At 36.4% G+C, this 25,034-nt stretch overlaps 1 protein-coding gene across 1 annotated transcript in view; it reads right to left on the bottom strand.

The window, feature by feature from the left end:
* LOC150082876 (alanine aminotransferase 1) overlaps positions 1-25,034 on the bottom strand; it is a 101,285-nt gene that overhangs the window by 62,103 nt on the left and 14,148 nt on the right. Inside the window, exons 2-5 of the mRNA XM_090376887.1 lie at positions 24,535-24,624; positions 19,787-19,895; positions 13,499-13,629; positions 2,041-2,154 (exon numbers count right to left, since the gene is read on the bottom strand). Of these exons, the coding sequence (XP_090233013.1) occupies positions 2,041-2,154; positions 13,499-13,629; positions 19,787-19,895; positions 24,535-24,624 (444 nt within the window). The remainder of the gene's footprint in view (positions 1-2,040; positions 2,155-13,498; positions 13,630-19,786; positions 19,896-24,534; positions 24,625-25,034) is intronic.

Genomic DNA, 25,034 nt, shown 5'->3' with positions numbered 1-25,034 from the left:
CGTTAACCATTCATCGACATCTTATTGTATCAAACACACAACGAAGAGTAAATTCATGGCTATATGATCAAGGTGGATGCCTCCAACATCCTTAAGAGTTTTAATTGGATTAATGCAAATTGTGTTGCATTTTAATTAGATGACCCTGTAAGCTATATCTTATATCAGGCAGGTGCACAAGTATCATGCACATCCTGTCTGATGTATGACATCATAGATAACATATAGGTTATATACAAACAGCAACACATGTTCAGTCTATTTTGTAACAGCTTTGAAACTTATGTAGCCAAGGGAAAGAGAGTGTAATGAATATTCTTATTTTTTTTTTTTTTTTAATTAAAACACTGCTTAAAAATAGTGAAGAAATTGAAATTACATAAAAGAACTAAACTTAGTTTTTGAATCTCCTGGAAAAAAAAGTGATGGGGATTCAAAAGCTGATTTTTAATTTTTTTGTAATTTTAGTTTCTTCAATATTTTTCAAACTACAAACAAACCACACAGACAAAAGGTGAGGTTTATTAAGTTAGTACTTAAGCATCATGTCTACAAGATGGTTAAGGTGGGCCAACCGAAGTTGTACTATTAGAGACATCATTACATTTCATATTGTCTGACTAGTGGTGATACCCACTGAGAATAAGTATTACAGAGAAGCAACATGTTTTTAAAGATTTCACAATATTGAGATGTAATGTTAAGATGCCTCTAATAACACAACTTTTACTGGTTCAATTGCTGTAGACACAATACTTAAGTACTTACTTATATGTAGTTGAATTTTTTTTCTGCAGTTTGAAGCTTCATGCTCTCAAGATTTTTTATATGAAGTATAAGAGCTAAACCATAAATAAAACTTCATTTAAGAAAATGGCCAAAGCAAATTCAGGAAAACAGAAGTGCACACTTTCCATAAACACACCCTTCCAGTGTAATGAAGGATGTAACAGAATCTCTGTGCAGCTCATTGTGATACATACTACACATCAAGGCATTCCAGAAGATTCTGAAGATTTAATTGCATATATTTAATGAAATACGGCATAAAGAACTGACTGTGATGTTACAGAATACCACAGACTTGACAAACTGTTACCCCTAGCAGTAACTTCCTGAATGATGTGTAGTACATAAATACTTAACTTCAAAAAATCAATTTAATGAACTCTTATCCATGGTCTGAAAATCATTTTGAATAAAATTCAAATGCAGCTGACCTTTGCTGATGCAACAAACGTAAATGTGTCAACTTTTGTGCTTAATTTCTTCATTTTCATTTTTTGAAAAAAAGATCTGATTCGCAAAAGAGACTCATTTTTATCTCTACAGCTATGCCAATAAGTAGAATATATGCATGTGTTGACCAAAAAAAAAAAAAAAAAAAAAAAAATGCTGATTAGTTTATAATTGGAACAAGCAACTTTATCAGACCTTGCTGACTTTTTTTGATCTAGAACCTATGACTGAACAAGTTTTCCCACTGCTGGGGAGGAGAGAATGTTCACAAAATCAAAATAATATCCACTGAAATTTGCATTAAGGTAAGCTGTTTCAATTCATGATATTGAAATAATTTCCCAATAATAACAGTGAATACTGAACTAGTTTTTGAATTTCCTTGAAGAAAAGCTCCTCAATGCATGGGAGTTTGATCTAGAGGAAACATTTCTTCCAATGGATTTCCAGTGATCATTGCTATGTAAACATATGGATCATTTTGTAATGATCTATGTAAACTGCTATGTTTACATAGATCTCAACTACATATAGCAATGATCCATATGTTTACAAAATTAAAAATGATTTCACTTGACCGACTTTCTCAAGTTGGCTGTTTTGTGACAATTCGATTTTTTATACCATGTAATTCCGTAAATATATGCAATATAATTGAATCAATTTTTTTGGAAACTAGACAACTACACCTAAATCAAGATTATTTTTATTTATTGTTTCAATAGTTATAAAAGCCTCACTTTGTCTTATTATGATAACAATACTAAATTTGATACACTATATCAAAAATGTTTTTCCTACCTGATGCATTCCATATTCAACTAATGTTGCAGAATATAATGGATACTGAGGAATTGGAATCATTACACCAGGCGGCTTCCCATTCACAGGGGAATTAAAAAGAGAAAGGACATACTGGAAAGAGATTAAAGAAATCTATTATTTCCTTGCGACATGTACTGCAAGGAAAATAAATATGTACTAAGTTATTTTTAAAAATTAGCTTTTATATTACTTTTTTATTAATTAACTTACACTAAAACTTAAAATGCAACTGTATTTTTATGAACTTTATTAGTTACTGCTAGGAATAATGGTGTTTTGGCTCATATTTCTAAAGTGCCAACTCTACTGGTAATACCAATTAAATTTTTTGTTTATATTTAAGGATGGCCACAAAGGTCAGAGAATTTGCTATCCTGCACATTTATATTTTCTTTGAAATTAACTCTTCATTACCTAATCTATTTTATCTAACACAGAGGTGGCCAACCTGTAGAATGCATGCTACTTGTGGCATAGTTCCCTCTTGTCAGTGGTACACCTCACCTCCCAAGTGCAGAAAAATTACACTGGCCAACAAGGTTTTGCTAACATGGGTGAAAGTAAGCATTTTTTGTTAATTTGTAGGTGCTGATTACAAATATAGACAGTAAAACGTTTCTATCATGTCACATTTTTTAGAAAAATGCAAAAACAGTTTAAAAAAAAAAAAACTGTAAAATAGCTTCAAAAATCAACAAAATCATCCAACATCACACTCTGTACCTTTCCCGGTCGAATTTATTGTAACAAAAGAGACACATCTATGTTGTTTAATGGTATGTTAATACCTCTTTTAAGTTTTATGGCCCTGAGGAGTGGCCGCTCTGAGTTACAAGGCTATAATCCTTATTATGTGGTAGCACATTTGGACCCTACTATACAGGTGACCCCCGCTTAACGCTGATAATTCGTTCTGGAAAAACAGAGCGCTAAGTGAATCCGCGCTAAGCGAGCACCGCATTCCCATAAGGTAACATATGTATTTGTGAGTTGTGGTCGGTGCCATAGGATATTTCTTAATCAATAATAAATGGTAGTGAAAAGATGCACAAATGTCGGTCAAAATATTTAATATTCAAATATTTGTACTTATAAAATATTCTGCATTACATACGTATATAATTATGTGGTAACTACTTACGTATCAAAATTAAACTTAAAATTCCAATTAAAATAATGAATTTAATTGATCTAAATTGATTTAATTTAATTGATGAATCTAATCATAAAAAATGTGTCGATTTTGGGTTGAACTTTGGCCCTCTTCCAAATAAACTAAAAGAGTATTAATTTTAAATCCCCCGCAGCGTTACCACCCAACAATAAAGTCAACTGATCCTTCACCGCTCTGAAACCTGGCATGTTTTTTTTTTCTTTCAATATGAAACTTCTTTTAGGCATTCGTTTCCACAAAAGTCCTGCTTCATCTATGTTATAAACTTGTTGAGAAGTATAACACCCGATACCCCTCTTCAATAATTTTAACAAGTTCTTTTTTGAAAGTTTCGGCTCCTTGATCTGCACTTGCGGCTTCTCCCTGGATTTTAAATCTATTCAACCAGCCCTTACTAGTTTTAAATGGTTCCAATTTTTTTTTTTTTTTTAGGTGAGTTTTCTTCAGATCATCATATAGGCTAATTTCTCTCTCTTTTTTATTATTTTTAATATTTAACTTAACTGAATTCTGCATTGGATATTATCTTCAATAAAATTAGTTAGTCTTTCCATTTGAATCCTAATAGCCGGCCTAGTTCTAGTTGCTTGTAGTGGAACAGCTATCTTTTCCGCTGCTAAAATTAATTCTTTATTTTTTCATAATTGTTCGTACAGTTAAATTTGCAAGTCCTAAATTATGGCACACATCCGCTTGTCTTTTACTGGAATCGATTCGCTTCAAAACGTCTAATTTAATTTTCAAATTCAGTACCGGTAGTATTTTTCTTACATTTATAGTCTTCGTACTGCGCCCAGATGTTGTTGCTTTTTCATTCTTATTGGCCATTATTAACTCTTCGAAAATGCAACTGCGTTGGATGCATTAATTACAATACAATGTTCAAGTAAACTGTCCATTACACACAATGTCTAATACTGTACTGAGTGATGACTAGACTTCGGATAAATGCATATAACGCAAATATTACCAGCAATATACATGATCATTTTTTAAAATGTTGATCTCGGAACTACGTAACAAGTCACTGTACTGCAATTAAATTAGCGCGCGAGAGAATTTCACTGAGCGTGGGAATATTTCTCAAGTCGGCGTGGGAAATGTTTTAACCGTATTTTTATATTCATTTTCAAGCTGTCTACTCCATCAAATGACACAATTTCGAAAATGCAAAAATGCAATCTGTAAAAGAGCGTTATAGTCAGATACGGGTTATAATATAAGAACAGCGTTATAGCGAATCAGCGTAAAGTGAACCGCATTATAACGGAGGCCTGCTGTATTTCCAGCAGCCAGGTGCCTCTGTGAAAGACAACAACTTGTTTACAATCTGTCTTTAGCCCTTAAATGTACATTTTTGGGGTTAGCTTTGATTTGTAAGATCTAGTGGTAGGTTGAGGTGTTTTAAAGCTCCATTTTGGTCTTGTGAAATCGGTGTGTGTGTGCGTTAATTCACCAAACAGTTTTTGATATGTTTGTGGACAATTTACAGTGAAGTTGAAACATCGATCAATCACAGACAAGGTGAAACAAGCTTATTATTTTTATTTTGGTTGTCACATGGGTGATCAGGATAAAAGGTGGGTGCTGCATAACGTGCTATGTAAAATCTGACTGAATGGATGAAGGGAAACAATTCTAAAATGCTTTTTTGCTATTCCGATGATCTGGCGAGAACCAACAACTCACCTCGAAGATTGTTATTTCTGCCTCACAAATAACAAGGGGTTTAGAAGGAAAAATAGAGTTAAAATAAAAATACCCCAACTTTCCATCTGCAATAAGCCCAGTGCGCACGCACACGCACACACACACACACACCTGAACTTCCTATTCCTCCACCTAGTTGTTAAGAAATCACTATTCTGGAAGAAGTGACTAGAGCCCATACCTGCCCCCTCAACATCTGTCAATCCTACTTACAATCCTGAAAACGACAAACCCCACAATTAATTGAGCAAAGTGAACTTAATGATTTGGTCAGGGATTTATATCTTTCAAAGCAACAGCTGAGCTATTAAGATCTAGGTTGCAACAGTGGAATTTGCTGGCAAAAACCATGAGGATTTCTGTGTTTACAAACCGAAATGAAAAGTTTGCGGGTTATTATCAAATGGAAGGTTCTTTTTGTGTCTACAAAGGTGTAAATGGATTGATGGATGAACTAGGGTTTGAACACAATCCTGAAGAATGGAGATTATCCATTGATTCTTCTAAACTCAGTTTAAAAGCAGTTTTGCTACACAATGGTAATATCAAATAGTCGGCCCAGTGGCTACAAAAGAAACCTATGATAGCATGTCATTGCTATTTTGGAAAATCTGTGGTGATTTAAAAGTAATTGCTTTGTTGCTTGGACTACAGGGTGGTTTTACTAAGTATTGTTTTTTCCTGTGTCTATGGGATAGTCAAGCAATAGAACATCGTTATAATGTGAAGGAATGGCCCATCAGAGAAGAATACATTCTCAGGAAACAACATCAAATGCATGCCTTTAGTGAAACCTGAAATGGTGTTTCTTCTGCCTTTGCACATTAAGCTGGGTCTCATGAAAAATTTTGTAAAAGTTCTGGAAAAAAATAGTGAAGGTTTCAAGTACTTAAAAAGCCAGTTTCCAAAAATTAGTGATGCAAAGTTGAAGGAGGGTATATAGTAGTAGTAGTAGTGGCATGTGATGCAAGAAAGCAAATGTATGAGCTTATGCACCATCAGCCAAAAAAAAAAAAAAAAAAAAAATCACACCATTCCCTCCAAATGCCTGTCCAGTTCCTAATTAAATTTATTCAAGCTATCAACTTCCACAACGACAGATGGAAGTTTGTTCCAGCAATTAACCACCCGCTGGCTAAAGGCAAATTTCCGCACATCTATTCTACATCTGTCTTTTCTTAATTTGAATTTATGCCCCCTTAGGTTCGTAATCTGAACAAGTGGAAGGATCCCATCAGAATTCAGTGTGCTCAATCCATTCAAGGCCTTATATACCTCAATCAGATCACCGTGCAGGTGCCTAGTCTCCAGCCACTGCAATTTGCAGAACTTAAGCCTCTCTTGGTAAGAGGATTCCTTCATTCCCCTCACCATTCTTGTTGCCCTTCTCTGTACCCGCTCAAGTAAATCTACATCCTTCCTAAAATGAGGTCTCCAGACCTGTACGCAGTACTCAAGGCGTGGCCTGACCATTGCCTTATACAGAGGGATAATCACCTCCTTTTCCCTGCTAGCAAAATTCCTATATATCATTGACAAAACCCCATGACCTGCCCTGGCAGCCTGTCTGCATTGCTCAGAAAACTTCATATCTGCCTGCACAATTACTCCCAGGTCTTTTTTCATTTTCTACCACCTTAAGTGTAGTACCACACAGTTGGTACGTTTCTCTGGGGTTACTTCTACCCATATGCAGTACTTTGCATTTGTCAAGGTTAAACTTCAGTTGCCACTTCTTAGCCCATCTGCCCAAATTATCTAGATCCTGTTGCAGTAGCACACTGCCATTACTGTCATTAACAACCCTGCCAACCTTTGTATCATCTGCAAACTTCGACATTAAGCCTGATATACCTTCATCAATATCATTGATAAATATACAAAACAACAGTGGACCTAACACCGAACCCTGTGGGACTCCACTAATAACATTAGTCCAAGAAGAGCAGCACCCATTGATTACCACCCTCTGTCTTCTCGCACTTAACCATCCTTTTATCCATTGTAGCAATTTACCCTTAATACCATTCTGCTCCAATTTGTACAATAGTCTTCCATGCACAACAGTGTCAAAAGCTTTCCTGAAATCCAAATATATGATATCAAAATTGTTTTTTGCATCCAGTTCCTTTGTAACCACATCATAATATCCTATCAAATTTGTCAGACAAGACTTTCCCTTAACAAATCCATGCTGTGTCTGAATTATTGCTGCAGTCTTGTCTAGATGATCCTGCAATGCATCTTTAACCAGCGACTCCATTATTTTACCCGGAACAGAAGTTAAACTAACTGGTCTGTAATTACTCGTGTCACCCTTCGATCCCCCTTTGTGAATTGGGGATACATTTGCACATCTCCAGTCCATGGGAACCTCCCCTGAGTCCAAGGATGTTCTCATAATTATGGCTAAGGGTTTGCTTAGTTGCCTTGCCGCCTCCTTTAATATAACTGGATAGATCCCATCCACCCCAGGTGCTTTTCTTATGTTTAACTTCAACAATTTCTCTTCCACTTTGCTCTCAGTTATTACAAGATCATTAAGCACCCTGCTACAATTTGATAACCTTCTGCCATTTTCAAACCTTAATAATTCCTCACGTGTGAATGTAGATGCAAAATACTCATTCAGTTTGTTTGCTATCTGAGCAGGATCATCAACAGTCGAACCATCGATGTCAAGTGGACCAATCATATTCATCCCCTTCCTTTTAGAGTTTATATAAGTAAAGAAATCCTTGCTGTTTTTCTTAGCATCTTTTGCCAAGGATTTCTCGTAATCTGCCTTCACCTGCCGAACCTCCTTTGTGACCTGATTACAGATTAACTTATATCTGCCATAGGCTTCTGAGTCGCTTGATAATTTATATGCATCCCATGCATTTTTCTTCTCTGTTATGAGTCTCATTAGTTCATTTGACAACCATTTAGGCCTAAACCTTGAACAATATTTCTTAATAGGTATGAAACTTTTAGTAGCTTCCACGATTAATTCCTTGAATGCTTCCCACTTAGAATTTACTGTTGGTAACATCGTCAGTTGATCCCACTGTACAGAATTTAAAAACTGTCGGAGACCACTGTACTCGCCTTTACAGAAGCAAAAACCCTTTCCTTTACCCCTGATGGTAATTAAATCTTTAAGTAAATCCCACGTCAGTACACTGTGATCACTGCCACCTAGTGGTTCTTTTATCTGCAAATTCCTAATACATGAATGATCACTGCTGATAACCAGATCAAGAGTATTACTTTCTCTGGTTGCCTCTCGAACATGCTGCTGCAGAAAACAATCATCCAATAAATCCACAAAAGTCTGACTAGTGTGTGAGTGCCCAACCCACAAGTTCCAGTCAATATCTGGGAAGTTAAAATCCCCCATTATAAGACATTCCGATTTACTAGCCCACTCTATTTCTCTGTACAATTGTTCATTGTACTCATTCGAGTCATTAGGCCTATAACACACTCCTACTCTAATTTTTGCTTTCGCAGTGCTTATATCACACCAAACTGACTCAACAGTGCACTGTTCATCTATATCAACTGGATGCACTTCTTTTGATTTTATATTTTTCTTTATTAACAGCATAACACCTCCTCCCTTCCAATCCTGTCTATCCTTTCTGTACACATTGTACTCCCCAAATTCCAGTTCGGCATTCCTTATATCTGGGTGACACCACGTCTCTGATATCCCAACAATATCCGCCTTTGATGTCTTGACCAACACTTCAAATTCATCAAATTTATTTACTATACTTCTAGCATTGGTATACATGCAAGTATACATGCACCTATTCCTATTCCCAGCCACTCTAACACATCCCATATACCCACCTGTTTCACGATGACTGACATCCGTCCCTGAAACCACCAACACCCCTCGCTCCAGGTCGCTACTTATTCTAATAGAAGTTGTGCAAGAATCACCTTCACCCCTGCCTACAGCTACTGTTAAACTATTAGTCCTTGTATCCCCCCCAAGCTATCAGTTTTCCGACCCACCTAACACTGCCTCGATAGCTTCAGCAAATATTCTTGCACCCTTTCTATTTAAGTGTATCCCGTCCCTGTAGAAGCAATCTCTCCTGTTAACAAGTACAGTCCAGGCTGAAAAAAATTCTACCCCTTGAGCCTTGCACAATCTTTCCAGGGCCGAATTGATCGACAAGGCTCTCATCATATACTCCCTCCTATCGTGTCTGGGCAGAATTGCAGACACTTTCAAATTCAACCCTACTTCACGGCTTTTTTTCAACAGTGACCTGTACTTGTTAAGTAATTCTGCCGGTCTCCTACTCTTAATATCATTAGTGCCAACGTGTACAACTATATCACCTTTTGTGCCCTTAAAAGATGATATCTGCTCTACAACATCATCAACCTTTGCCCCTGGCAGACATACCCTGGTCCTGTTCCACCTATCCTTTTTACACAATATATTTCCCGTTTCCCTGACAATAGAGTCACCAACAACTACTAGTTCCTTTGGGACCAGCGCAATCTGCCTTGGGGGTTGCCACTGTGTTGCGTGATGACCAAGTGCAAGCTCTGGCGTTGATGTGGGCAGCTGAGAGCCTGATGGGCCCCTCAATTTAGATCTTTCAAGGGCATCCACCCTGTCCTTCAAACTCTCATATAGGCCCATAACAACGCTGAGTTGTCGCCTGATTTCCTTACACTCCTTACATCACGCACACACACAAAGACATCCCCCATGGCAATATCATGTTCCGTTCCAGATAGTTCAGCAAACATTTCACAAGTTGCACATTTTTTTAGGCTGTGATGCGTTGGAGAATCGCCCCCTGCAGTTCTTCCCCGAGTCACAGCACTCCTGCCACTTTGTGCCCGTTGCTTTGCTGCTCTAGTTTGGGGCATGATATTTTAAATTAATAAGATCAATAAATTAAATTAAATTAAATGTCAATACTACGCTATTTAATAGAAACAGTGAAGCGTATTACTGTTTCTATAATTATACGTTAGAGCTACCTAACTACCTCAATTAAAAATTTGAATTCCCTATCACTATATACAAAAACAATGCCTGCAATATTCGAATGAAATAACGGTTTTATAAAGTATTACGTCTATCTACAAAAACTGTTTATACAAATTAAAATAAAAATAACCAGCGTAATTAGAACTATAAGACTACGTATTAAGTACAATATAAAATAACAATTATGTAAATAAAAAGCAAAAACTTTTCGTTTTTTTCGGAGCCTGTAACTTGCAGCTGTATTTTCTAAAGAGAGTCAGCGCCCTCTCCATATATTCATAGGCCCACAAATTAGAAGGCATTTAAAGGATGAAATCTTTAAAACTAAATTTAATGCCACTGAATTAGCTACGTGGAAATCCTTCAGAGCTGTTGTTAGCAGGTTTTCAGGGAATAAAAAAGCAGAGAACTATAAAGAGTTGACAGAAGAATTGTTGCATAACTATCAAAAATTAGGATGTGAATGTCACTGAAGACGTCCTACATTTGCACCTGGACTTCTTTGCAGACAACTTGGGATCTGTCAGTGACAAGCATGGGGAACGATTCCACCAAGATATCCACACTATAGAGCAGAGGTATCAAGGACAATGGGATCCAGCAATGATGGATGACTATTTCTGGTTTTTGATAAGGGAGGATCATTCTGCTCATAAGAGGAAAAAATAACTGTATGTAGTACGATTTCCTATTTTTGCCTCCCCTTTTTTGGGTTAATTGCTTATTTAAATCCAAATATGTGTTTATAAAGTTTAAATATGATATTTTTTATCCATTTGGAATGCTTACTGGTCATCATTTCTATTTCAAGAAATTACAAGAAAAGTAGTCAAGTAAAAATTCACAATTTTGGGAAAAAAGGAGCACAAAGCCATACCACGAAACTTTCTACTGTCATTTTCGTTTTCAGCGCATGCAATTTAGTTAAAATCAGTTGATTTCGCTCATGTTATCGAAAAAAAGTTTAAAACTGGTGGCTACTGTTATAGAACTGATTTAAAAAATTAAACATGAAAATAAAGTTTAAAAATTCAGACATAACAACCCAGGTTTCAATAAGCTATGAGTCCAGAAGCCAGATACTTTCAGACTATATAGCTACCTCACCCGTTCAAGTGCTAAGCCAACCAAATAACCTCCCAACTTTTAGCAGTACCATGTGGGAGAGTGACAATAGCTTATAAAATTACAGACTGGTGTGTCCAGCCAGTCTGGACCACATCAGATCATAGAGCCATCACCTCCAAACTAAACAGGCAATTACAAACGTCCCAACACTCCTTGTTGGATATCAAAAAGCATAACCTCAAAAGGCAAACTGGCAGATTTTCACAGAACATACATGCAGCAGCTGAACTAAAAAAACAGGAGAATGAGTGGTCTAGATCAGGCAACTGTAGCCCGGACAAGCAAGCACCGACTATGACAAACATTTTAACAAAAACAGCAGACCTGCCTATCCCACGGGGAAAACTGAGGAAGCAGGCAGTCCCCTGGTGGTGCCTTGAACTGACTAAACTCAGAAGAAGGGTGTACTAGGCAAGGAGAAATTTTCAAAGAGTCAGAACATCTTGGCTACAAAATGCGGTGGATGCAATAAGAGATTCTTATATAATCTCTCAGGAATCAGTATACAGCCTTCATAAGAGACAAAAAAAAAGGAATTCTGGAGGCAGTTGATGGGAACTACTGGATACAATAACCCTTGGGGAATTGTCTACAAAACAGTGACCAACAAGCTGCCAAGAAGAGATGTCTTAGAAAACTACTGTTAAACCAGATGGAACCACAACCCTGTGTTGGGCAACTCTGTAAATAACAACCCAGACAGTATTATTCAGACTGAAAAAGATGAATGTGCGAAAAAAAAAATAAATAAATAATTTAAAAATAATAATAATAAACAAATAAAAAGTATAAAAATAGAATGCAAGTAGAGTGAGAATGCGGATTATGAATAAAGTAAACGTGCATCTCCCCACCTAACAACGTGCAGTTCTCCTGCCAGCACCATCTGGCATTCTATATAGCACTCCCCCTAGCGTGGTACCTTTACTCCCTTTTCCCTGGCAATGGCAGGGGGAAGACTGGTTCCTGTCTTCTCCCCTCCCCTTCTTTCCCCTGGTAGGGCTTATCCCCACTGATATTTCTGGGGCCACCTCCCCTATTATCCTCATATTTTTATCTGTATCCCCCCATCCTTCAGCCTTCTACCCTACTCTAACTTATCCAACCATCGTGCTTGCTCTTAACCCCTAGCCACTGAAATCTTAGGAAACTGGGTGGCAGGGCCTGCCAGAGTACAAGCTTTTACTGTGATCCCTCTATGCCTGACCTGCCTCTTCAGGGAAAAGTGTGGGCAACGTGGGTTCCCAAAGGCTAAAATGTCAGAGGAACAACACAACAAGACACTATACGACACAATACACACACTTTTTAGTAAAATCTCTAGCCTTCACAGAGTTATGTGTTACACAAACAGAGTACACAACATGGAGATGGGGTTATTTGTTTGTTATTTGGTTTTTAGGAGCGTTAGCAACTAAGGCCATATTGCTCCAGGATATGCGGTGGTCATTCTCTGACCTTTCTGCATCCTCCATATTTGGTGGCGATGGGCTCAAACCCCAGTCTAATCAAGAAGTGTATGCTACGCACTGCTGCTCCTTCCCACCTGGCTACGGAGACACCCCATGGAGGTTTAATGGCACCAGGGAGAACACCTGGTGCCATTAAACCCAAAACACTTTATACTGTGCCGTGAGCCTACAGTTCATGTTTACTACCTGTTAACTTTAGTTTAATACAGGTAAGTGGGGGAGCTAGTGAGCTCTTCATGACAACAATTCTTTAAGGACAAACTTTTGTTTGTTCTTACAAAACTGTTGTTTATTTGTTTGAAATAGCAAAATTTTTTTTTTTTTTTTTTTTTTTGTCATTTCAAGCACTCTGCATAAAATACTTTTGTACAGTTAGCAAGAATATATTAGGTAAATGTAATCATAAATGTTCCCCCACCCCAATTTGATTTGTCTTGGATGCTTCTGAATCTTCCCCAAGGCAGTAAAGGCAGTAATCTACGGTCCCATTGCGGCACATCGGAGGAAAAAGTTGGCCACTACTGATCTAATAGTTTGTGATTCCATTCTGTGATTTTTAATTAGATTTCTTTTTTCTGTCCACAGTTGTATACAGTAATGAAGCCACTAGATGTAATTTACTGACTTAGCTACCTAAAGTAGTGAGGTGCAACATCTTTTACTTGGCAATTTCAAATTAACCCATATATTCCTCATTTTTCCCCTCAACTCTCCTTTCTTGAGATTTTCATACCAAATAGGATGGACATAAGAAATTTAAATTTATGTAGTTGTTCTGAATATGGGAGTACACTTGAATGAGTTTAAAATTTTATTATTTTTTCCCATTTTTATTTATTTTTTATCATCATAGCTAACAGTGATAATAATTTGATTTGCAAAGTTATGTATAAAAATAACAGTGAATACCTAATGCATAGTACAAGAAACAATCAAATTTACCTTAACACCTTCACTTGCTCCATTGAAAAGGATAACATTCTCATAATTGCAAGGCAGACCATCTCTCCTTTCAATATATTGAGCTGCATGCTTTCTTATACCAATCATTCCTGCAGTGTCACTATATGCACCTAAAAGATTTTTGTTAAATATAAAATAATTTTAGTTAAGCTAAGGGTTTCAGTTAATGATCCTAAAATTACAGTGTAAATAAAGAATGAGGTATATATATGCAATTCAAATTGTAAGTTGTAACAAGAAGGATATTATAGGAAATTTCTTATAAAAAAAAAAAAAAAAAAAATGAAGCTGTGCATAGAAAATAATGACAATTCTTCTTGAAAGACAGGGCTGTATTTGTTTCAGAGTGCTATTATCTTGCATGAATTAATTCACAAAATATTTAAGTTGTGGAGGCAGTTGATGGGAACTACTGGAAACAATAACCCTTGGGGAATTGTCTACAAAACAGTGACCAACAAGCTGCCAAGAGATGTCTTAGAAACTACTGTTAAACCAGATGGAACCACAACTTAAAAACATAATCAATACTATTACAATTTTACTGTTATGTTATATCTAGAATATAATAACCTAATTAAAATGCTTGCAGATTAAGCAGAAATTGGCATCTAGTAAAAATTTCATTAGCTTATACAGTGGATTCCAGTTATTTGGGACACATCGGGACAGTGCATTTTGGCCCGATTAAGCAGCTGCCCCAATTATGCGAAGTTTCATGTAAATAGTTAAAAATACAGTGGACTCCCGCTTTACGATTGATTCTCTGTACGATCAAATCACATTACAATGGACTTGCCGTGGTAAAGTATGTTCACTATGCGATATGTAGTAAGTGCCGATAATTATGATCACGTTTGTGAATTGAATTTTAATTCTATTAAACAGCGATTCTAATAAGTGAAAATAGGAGGAATATTATCCACAGTCTATAAAAGTAAAGATATATTAAGCACAATTTTACACTTTATTACCTTACCAATTAAAAAATTAAATGATACGTGAAAATCAGAAGAATATTTTCCACAGGTCAGCAAAATAAAAATAAATTTATGCTTACATGCATAGTTTAATTAATACTTACTGTAATATGTACATACTAACTAGTTGATATTTCTGTTTGACATTTTGGGGGGTTTAATATTTAAAACAGTAAACAAGATAAGCAATCAATAACAAAGAACACGGCACGCACAAATTGCAACTAACACAATACATGCAAGTGAGAATGGAGTTACAGTTATAAAGCTCAAAAAATAGGAATGAAGAGAAGATTCTGAAAATTTATTTATGTTTTTTATATGATTTAAGATTTCATGGAAGGGGGAACACATTTCACCATAACTTAAAAACCCACAGAATTCCAGGTGTCAGTATTATAGCAAATTCAATAAGATCAAGTTTACTATCTGTTTATAATAGATTACATTAACAGAAAAGCCCAATAAACCAGAAATTAGGTTCTGTTCTTTAAGATTTGTCCCAAATAAACTGCTAACCAGGCAGCCCAAATAACCAGAATCCACTGTACATATATTATACAAAGTTTTAAATATTAATATTATATGCTTAAGCATGTCTAGAATATAACAACCTAATACATATGCAACTTTAAACAAGTGGAGGGTTGCCATGATGAGTGATTTACACTACACATATTGAACGAGTTAGTGCATAGCTCATATTAGTTCTAATAAATCACCAAAGTAGGTGAATTGGCATTGTTTTTTTATATCTCATATTGTGAATGCCTTTCACAACAATTTGCTCTGATATTGTACTACTTCGAATAAGCAAAGAGCGGAGAAGATTAATGTTACTTATTCTCAGTGGATACCACTACCCAGACGGCACTGTTTCAAGGCTTCTTGGCCTCCCATTGGTGGGCAGGTAAGTACCCTGCTGTCTGGGTGGTGGTATCTGCCGAGAATAAGTATCATTAATCTTCTCCAATGGCAAAGCGTTGTTTATTCAAGGTAGTACAATATCAGGGCAACTCATTGTGAAGGCATTCACAATATGAGATATAACAAAAACAATGCCAATTCACCTACTTCGGTGATTTACTACTAACTAATATGATGCTATGCACTAACTTGTTTGATTAGTGAATTTTCCTTAGTCTGAGGCTTTCACCCTAAATTTTTTTAAGACTACACATATTGTTAACTAACACACACACTATACTAGTTTAATTACTGTAAACGCATCATTTGCTCAATAAGAATTAACAATGAACATAGTTATTGAAAATCCTGCCAAATGTGAGATTCCTTCTGTTATCAGATTTTTAAATGCCAGGAATATTCAGCCTGCCAACATTCATCAGAAATTAGTACAGACTTATGAAGACTGTGTTATGAATCACTGAAATGTAGTAAACGGTACTACCACGAACTCAAGGAAAGGAGGATTGGTGTCTACAATGAAAAAAGTAGTTAAAGACCACCCATTATTGATGACAGCCTGATTCATAGAGTCAATGAAAGAATTCAGGAGTAAAGGAGGATAACAGCTTCCCTGAGATCGCGAGGTCATTGCTTCATGAAATTGTGAAACATCTGAACTACTGCAAATTGTGTGCCAAATAGGTACCAAAAATGTTAACTGATGCTCAAAGTGAATTGAGTGGCAAGCTGTAATACGCTTTCCATTCATTCCTGCAGTGTTACATGGAAGAGAGCAATTCTTTTTTAAACAGAATATTGAGTAATGATGGTACCTGCATTAGCCATCACTCCACCCAGTAAAAGTGTATGGGTTTACCTTGAACAAAGAAATTCAAACAAACAATTTCATCGAAAAAAAAAAATCATTTGCTTTTTTATTTGGTTGAATTTATACTAGAAGACTACAGAAACTGTCAAGTCATTTAGAACAAAGGTATAGGTTACTCTCTGAGGGCATTTGTTTACTGAACAATAATGTAAGACTTCGCTCTTCATGCACACAAGTTCTTCCACTTACACACAAGAACTGCTAATGCAATTCTGCATTACCAAAGGAGATTCTCCTAGGAATCAAAGCCATTTTCCACACACTGTGCATGGTATATATGCAGACCTGACTACAGTTGCACATAATGTCACAAAAGATGCCCTTGTGTGTGTGCTAGGTGCAGAGAGAACAAGGCAATTAAGCAGAAGTTCAGCATTGTTAGAGTAAATTTAAGTGCTTTAAGAAAAAAGTTGTCCTCAAAGAAATTAAATCAAGAGACTCATCAAGCAAACAATCAGGTGCCATACTTTACTTTAGAGCCTATCTCTCATGTGTATAGCTGTATAGCAGAAATCACTAGCAGGATGCACCACTACTACTGCAGAAAGTAGTTATTCTTGGTGACTATTCTCCTGAGAACAATTAATGTAATAAGGATAGGTGGAATAGGAACTGAGCATTTGCCAGGAGTAAAAATTCAATGATATTGTAGAAAAATTATCTTTTAAGGGAACAAAAGGCGATACTGTTGTAATGTTGGTACTAATGATATTAAGCATAATCATTCTGAGGATTTACTTAACAATGATGTTGAGAAAAAACCATGAGTTAAGGATGAATTTGAAAGTGTCTGAAATTTTGCTATAATATAATAGGAAGTTCATGATGAGAGCCTTTTCAATCAATACATTTTCTGTTTATACTCCGGCACAACAACCAAGTCAGTAGAGTTTACAATAAATTGGCAATACAAATATTTATCGTATTTAGTAGTCACGGGCTTGAACCCCGGTCCACTCAAGGAACGCGTGCTATGCACTCTCGCTCCTGACCAATCGGCTACGTCAGGCCTTTTTAGCCCTGGACAGATTACTCAAGGCTCATTGGGATAGAATTTTTCTCAGCAGTGCCAGTGTTTTTCACAGATGGGACTGTTCTTACAGGAATAGGATACACTTATATAGACAACGTGCAAGAATATTTGCTGATGCTATTGAGGCACTGTTAGGAGGGAGGGCCAAAAGACTATTAGTTTGGGAGGGGGGGATAGGGGATACACAAACTAATCATTTAATAACAGCGCCATAAGAAGAGTGGAACTAATTATTGCATTGCTTCTATTTTCACATGCAGTAACTTGAAAAGCAGGAGGGGAAGCATTACAAGGCCTAATGGGGAGGGGGGTCCTACATGGGACTAGAAATTATGAGTTAGTATTACTAGTGGTAAATGATGCAAGAAAGCAAGCTTAAGCATCAGCAAAAAAAAAAAAAAAAACCTCGCCATTTCACCTATCCATTCCTTCCAATAGTTTGCAGCTCTTCCTAAGCTATTTAAGCTATCCACTTCCACAACAGATGGAAGTTTATTCCAGCAATCAACCACCCACTGGCTAAAAGCAAACTTCCACACATCTATTCTGCAGCCATCTTTCCTCAATTTGAATTTATCATATCACCTCACAGGTGCCTAGCTCCAGATGCTGCAATTTACAGAACTGAAGCCTTTTTTTTGGTAAGAGCACCCCCTCTGTTTCCCCTCACCAATCTCACTGCCCATTCCAGCAGCTGTACATCCTTCATAAAATAAGACATCAGACCTGTATGCACTACTCAATATGTGGCCTGCCCACTACCTTATATAATCATCTCCTTATTCCTGCTAGCAAAATTCCTGTATATCATTGACAAAACCCCATGAGCTGTCTTGGCAGCATGCCTACACTGACAGTTCCAGTACACAGGTCTACTGGAACTGTCATTTCAAAGAATATAAAAAGTCTGTCAAAGGTGATCCACAATATTTAGGTTCTCCCCCAAACTTCAGGGACTCACATTTGGTGAGCATGAGCCTGGCACACCCAGGATCCTGAGCTGGATATCATCATTCTCCTCTTTCTTAGGTATTCTCTCTCTCTCTCTCTCTCTCTCTCTCTCTCTCTCTCTCTCTCTCTCTCTCTCTCTCTCTCTCTCTCTCTCTCTCGATAACTTAGAAATTTTTTTTTGGTTGGTGCAGCATAAGCCTCAGGCTTCCTTGCACCAAATGGCTAATAATAATAAGTGGTAAAATCTTGTTTCAAGTGTGACCTCTGAGAAAGAATTAAGAGTTCCAAGAAGCCTTCATGATAAAATGATATACAAATAATAAAGAGTAATACAACGGCTCAGTTTTCAGTGATTTCGAAATCAATTTTCCAGGTGTGCTACCAAGGATGGAAAAATTGTTGGGTTAAGCACATTGCCTCATGACATAATTTCAAAGGGATTAAACTGCCTACCCCAGGTCTGTTCACAAAGTATACCTAGCATTTGTTTGTTTATTGCATGATGGAAATTTTTATTTTCATGATAAGGCAGGTAAGGGTCCTGAGGCAGACTGCATATACCCAGTAATTCTGAGTAAAGTAACAGAAGAGACTCATCAGACTAAGAGATGATTCCCTTCATTTTGAGAGGGTACAAATGAATCACTAATCCATAAAGGTGGTTCTAAGAACAAAGTGAGTAACCATAAAGCAGTACATCTGATTGAGGTTGTAAGAAATGGATGCAATATTAATCATTGCATCCATGCAATGATTAAAGGCAGTACAGGGTCATCTAGATAGAAATGGTGTTCCCTTGAGGAATACAACAGTTTTGTAAAACCATTATTAGTGTCACTAACAAGTTGAATGAAGGAAATAACTTTGACATATATCACTTTCATTATGCCTTATGTAAAAGGTAAACTGCAGCCATTTATAAATCCACTGCAGGATGGAAGCCTCCCCAACAATTCATGTTGAAGGAAATGGACCATAACCTGCCATGCTGGTCCAGTGCAGATTGGCAGATTAACCATATTTAGCAGTCGGGGCTTGAACCCCAGTCTACTGCACTCCTGCCCCTGACCACTTGGCTACAGAGGCCTCTTCTATTATGCCTTATATTTTACTAAATCAACATCAGCACATACAAAGTTCTTTAGTATCTATGATAAAACAGTGACAGGTATCTTTTCAAAGTATTTACTAATTAAAAGGGGGAGACTCCGTAGTCAGGTGGGCAGGAGCAGCAGTGCGTAGCACACGCTTCTTGATTAGACCAGGGTTCGAGCCTGTGACTACCAAATAAGGAGGATGAGGAAAGGTTAGGGAATGACCGCCGCATATCCCCGGAGCAATATGGCCTTAGTTGCTAATGCTCCTAAAAAACAAAATAACAATAACAAATAACAAACTAATTAAAAATCACTTAGCACAAGGCATCAGGTTATTTAATCCCCTGCAATCAAACTGTATCACTGAGATAATTTTATTACTTTACTAAAATAAGCCCACATACATACCTACACTGTGGCCACCACATCCTGATAAAATAGCTTGTGCACGTTCCTTCACATCTGGTGGAAAACGGTTATCTTTCATCAATGACGGACATGTACAGAGAGTCAAAACCTACAACAAATTTGGTGATTCCTTTGATAAAAATGCACACCACATTTCCTAATTTTCAAAAAGACAAATCCTGTTTTGTTTAATCAAATTAATGTTTTAGAAGCATGATAGGGTTCTTATATATACAGGGTTATTCAAAATTAAGTCCGGGGTTTCAAACAATTCCTGTACACAAACCCCAGACTTCATTTTGAATAACCCTGTATGTGTGTGTGTGTGTGTGTGTGTATATATATATATATCACCAATAATCCATATACCTATTTTTTTTTATTCAATAGAACAAATAATGTCAACAATAAGTTACGTATGTACTCAGGGCATTTAAGTAGCATTCAATTTTTATGTCTTAATTGCATTTTTTTGTGATTAAGATTAGCTAATTAGATATTAATTATCTTGTTACCAATTAATTAACTAATAATACATAAAAATAATAATTTTCACATCATTGTGTATGCCTTACAATGTAATATTCATGGAATCTAAATTTCTATAATGACCACTCTTATACCACGTGAAAGTTAAGATAGTAATTTAGTTAACAGCTAAATAAACTATCTTAATATTCGCGTAGTATAAGAGTGGTCATTATAGAAGTCTAGATTCCATGGTTTGTTTGTTTTGTTTTTTTTGTTTTAGGAGCATTAGCAACTAAGGCCATATTGCTCCGGGAACATGCGGTAGCCATTCCCTGACCTTCCTGCATCCTCCGTATTTGGTGGTGACAGGCTCAAACCCCGGTCTAATCAAGAAGCGTGTGCTATGCACTGCTGCTCCTTCCCACCTGGCTACGGAGGTGCCAGATTCCATGGAAAACCACCACCATGTAAAATCCCTCTCCAACTATATTAAATGTAATATTCACTCAACATTTTGTAACAGAGTGAACACCGCTTATAGTGATTGTTGATAACGTTATCGCCTTTATGAAGTCCTGATCAGACATACACTAAAAAAAAGTTTATTATAATCGGTGCTTCAGTTTATGTTGGTACTTTTTTTGCCTTATCATGGTTTATGCACACAATGGAAGTGATTATGTAACATCCTTATATATTTTTGAACACCAACAGGTTGTATGTGCAGTTATTGCTGTTGCTTCATACAGTTTATATTGTCATCAGTGTCATTACACTGTGGAAGGAAGTACTGTATTTGTACTCCTACCAATCTGACTGTTTTATCATCAAATGCTGTTGATGATTTCCAGAAACATTGTGACAGTTTAATGTTTATTGACAACTTGCCCACAGAAGCAGTGGACAAGCAAATTAAAGTATCTTTTTCTTTTTGTCCATTTCCACCATTTTAAGCACACATTTTTCCATTTTATTTTTGTTTGTTTATTTTGATACATCAATAAACAGCACTGCACATCTGCATTCTTGGTTCAACAGTTATTGTTATCAATTAATTTCTGTCCTCAAAGAGAGCACAATAAGCAGCATTCGCTGCTTGGATTTTTAATAAAAATTGAAATAACACATCTCATAATCTTCTGTGACTTAATAAAATAAAGAAATAGTAACATTTACTTCACATCATAAAATGCAGTCAACATTTTTGTAATGTACTTAATTTCCTCCTGGATTTTAAAATCACTTGAAAAATAGCATAATATTTCACTTTTCTGCTGTGATTAATATAATAAGAAAATAATAATAATTCATGATTATATATACAATAAACTCCCATTATAGTAGTATTACACAAATTAAACTGTTACCAAAACTTTATCCACTAGCCAAGTTAAAATTAAGTTATCACAGTAATAAAGAATTTAACTTAGCAGAAATACTTTACAAAAATTAATTAAATTCACAAAATTAATTTGATTAATTTAACAAAATTAACCATAAAATAATCTATATACTGTAATAAGATTTAAAAATTAGAGAAATTAAATTTAAACAAAAATTTTGTCTATCAGATATTTGATATTATCCCCTTCAGTTAAGCTGCCAGAGCCAACTTCACATTTGCTCTCTTTGACTGTCTACAACAAGATTCCATTGTTCCCTACAGCAGGAATCTATTAGTCTCTCACAAGATATTAATGGTCTCTCTTTGCCCAGTAGCAGGTGCACAAAAATTCAAAATTCCTCTATGCAATAAAAATTTGAATCAGCAAAAAATAATTAAAATTTATTCATTTTTTTGATACCATCTATAATTTCAATCTTCTCTGAGCACAACTGTCAAAAATCCATGTTCTATATTAAAATATATATTTTTAATTAATTTTTGAAAATTAAAAACTCATTTTACATCTGTTGTTGGAGAGTGAATGCAAATTTAAAAACAATGCCCTTCTAAACTATGCTTTGATTCAAGCAGAGCAAGAGAGTAACAGGAGTACTCACTGCATGAAACTTGAAGCACACAAAGTTTGATTCCAGATGATCCATCAATGTCACGAAGCCAGAGAGTATTACCGATTGGAGGAGAGCGAGCAGATGTAAAGTAAAATTACTATCAATATCCCTTCATGACATATGCCAATCATCATGTGTATACAGGGTGATTCACTACCAGTGCGACAAACTTGCAGGAGGTGTAGGGGGCACAAAGATGAATCGGAATCACATAGCATTGGAGGGTCCGAAATGCCTTCATCATGCGGTAGAGGACATTGAATGGGAGGTCGTGTGAACAGCGATCCCGCTGGAAGTCAGCATTTGCGAACTGGTTCCCGAGGCAGTACGATGGACAAGTATTCAAATGTTGAACTGGCTGACATGCACCTCGCGTATGGAGCTGTGGACTGTAACGGGCGCGCCGCTCTGCGTTTGTACCAGGAACGTTTCCCGCACAGGCGTGCACAGAAGGTTATGTGAGACTGGTTGTTTCACGAGAGGTACCACGAGTCAAGAGCGAACGACGAAGACGCCAGACAATGAGGAGAATGTCCTACATCTTGCAGAAGGCAATCCAAGTACTCGAGCGATAGGCCAACGATTGAGTATTTCCCAATCCACTGTATGGAGGATACTGTCAACAAACCAAATGAGTTCATACCATCTGCAACGTGTCCAATCATTGGAGCCTGCGGATTATCCACTCCGGAGGACTTTTGCTACTTGGTTTCTTCAACAGAAACGGTTCGCAAATGCTGACTTCCAGCAGGATCGCTGTTCACGCGACCTCCCGTTCAACGTCCTCTACCGCATGATGAAGGCATTTCGGACCCTGCAATGCTACGTGATTCCAATTCGTCTTTGTGCCCCCTACACCTCCTGAAAGTTTGTCGCACTGGTAGTGAATCACTCTGTATAATTGGGTTTAACTTATTCACAAAATTTTCCCTAATTGTGTGATAGTTAGACATATCCAAAATTTTCTGTGGACAATTCCAAGAAATTTTCAACGATAGGTATTAGCAGTTTCAGCTCTGTGGATGGATCAGATGAAGCACAAAATGCTATTAGTTGTGCAGGGTCAAATCAAACCCATGTGACAGACTGGGTTAAATAAATGAGGGTTAAACTTTTGTGGATGCCATCTGATTGACAGTAGCGCAATACCAAAGCAGTCCATTCTGAAGGTAAAGTTTGTTCTGCTGTTTGTGATAAGATCATTTAATACTGCTGGTGTACTGAAGTTTAAATACTGCTGGCCACAAAAACATGAAAGGACAAGCAACTCCTAACTTCAACAACAATTCACATTCAAGAAGTGTCTTGTGTCAGCCTAATGCTAAGAAACAGAGACAAAAAAAACTCTTTTCAGTTCTCTATTGCTAATTATCAATCAGTCATTAAACTTGCTCACAAATAGTAAAGGATCTCATGACCTTCTAACAAACTTCGGGCATGCCATAAATGTAATTGTATACCTTAAACATTGTAGGTAATATGTGTTTATTTTATAGAGTATTGTATGAATTATAGCTCAGTGAAATCTCTATCCTGCAGAATCATTCAAAGAGGAGGGGGAACTAGATAACCTGGCAGTCTCTTGGTTGTCAGACTTCTAGGGATAATGTTGCTGACTTGCTCACTCAGATACCAGATTATTGAATTTTTTGAAAAAAAAAAAATCAAACAGAATTATTGAACTTGGATTATAAAAAAATCATACAGTACTTCAGTTTTTCTTTTCATGTTATAATTTTCTTTTTCAAGCATGTATTCAGTAGCTTAGCTATACATAAATCATAATGCAATGATGATAAACAACTGACACTGAAGGGAAAGTGGAGTTCCATAACTTAACAAAAAAATCATTGGGAGGAGATATCAGTAGGGGTTCTAGTTATATTATTGTATTACCAAGTGAATAATGTCTTTATAAAGTTGCATTTTATTTTGAAATGAATTTCAGTAAAAGGTTCATCACTACTGCATAGTGTGTATGTAACTCATTAAAAAGATATATTTGAATCCCTGACCTTATTAAATTGATAAATTTGAATCCATTGCCTAACTTTATTATTATTATTTTTTTTTTTTTTTTATTTACCTGAAACTCCTGTTCTTTGGAAAAAAACTTCAGCTGTATGCATTTCCTGATAATTATGATATACAGGAAAGAGTTCAGCCAACAAGCATCCTCTATTTTTTCATATTGTAGATGGTAGTACAGTATTATTATTTTAAGCTTCCACAAACCATTTATCCACATAAATCCCACTTACCTGTCGAATAAATGTCAGTGGTTTTTGTCCCATTGCATGGCAATCACCAATATTTGCTTTAATCACTTCTGTAAATGGCCTTTTGGCACCCTGAAAAAGTTTTTTAAAACATATATTTATATTTTCTAGAAAGTTTTTTCTGAACATAGAATTCTTCTAAAGTGATAAGGACAAATTTAAAAATACACCATAATCGCAACACCCCACTGCTACAGTTATGATCGATTTTTCAACTGTGTAGTGTGATAGAGTAATCATTCCTAAGTGGGTATATAAAGCTTCCCAATCTACACCCTCCCTGACCCCCCAAAAAACAAAAATGTTGACTAAAAATAATTTTACAGCACCTTGTCAAGAAGAAGAAATAATAATGGTTCCTTCTGCAGGATAATACAAGGTATACTGCCCAGTGGCACAAAATGTCCTATTAATCAATGATGGAATACCCCATCTCACAAAGATCTCGCTCTCTGTTTTAGGCTATTTCAAACTCAAAAAAA

Source organism: Mastigoproctus giganteus, chromosome 7 (assembly GCF_048544385.1).
Source record: "Mastigoproctus giganteus isolate SK-2022 chromosome 7, ASM4854438v1, whole genome shotgun sequence".
NCBI classification, from domain to species: domain Eukaryota; kingdom Metazoa; phylum Arthropoda; class Arachnida; order Uropygi; family Thelyphonidae; genus Mastigoproctus; species Mastigoproctus giganteus.
This window is presented reverse-complemented; position numbering and strand designations above follow the sequence as displayed.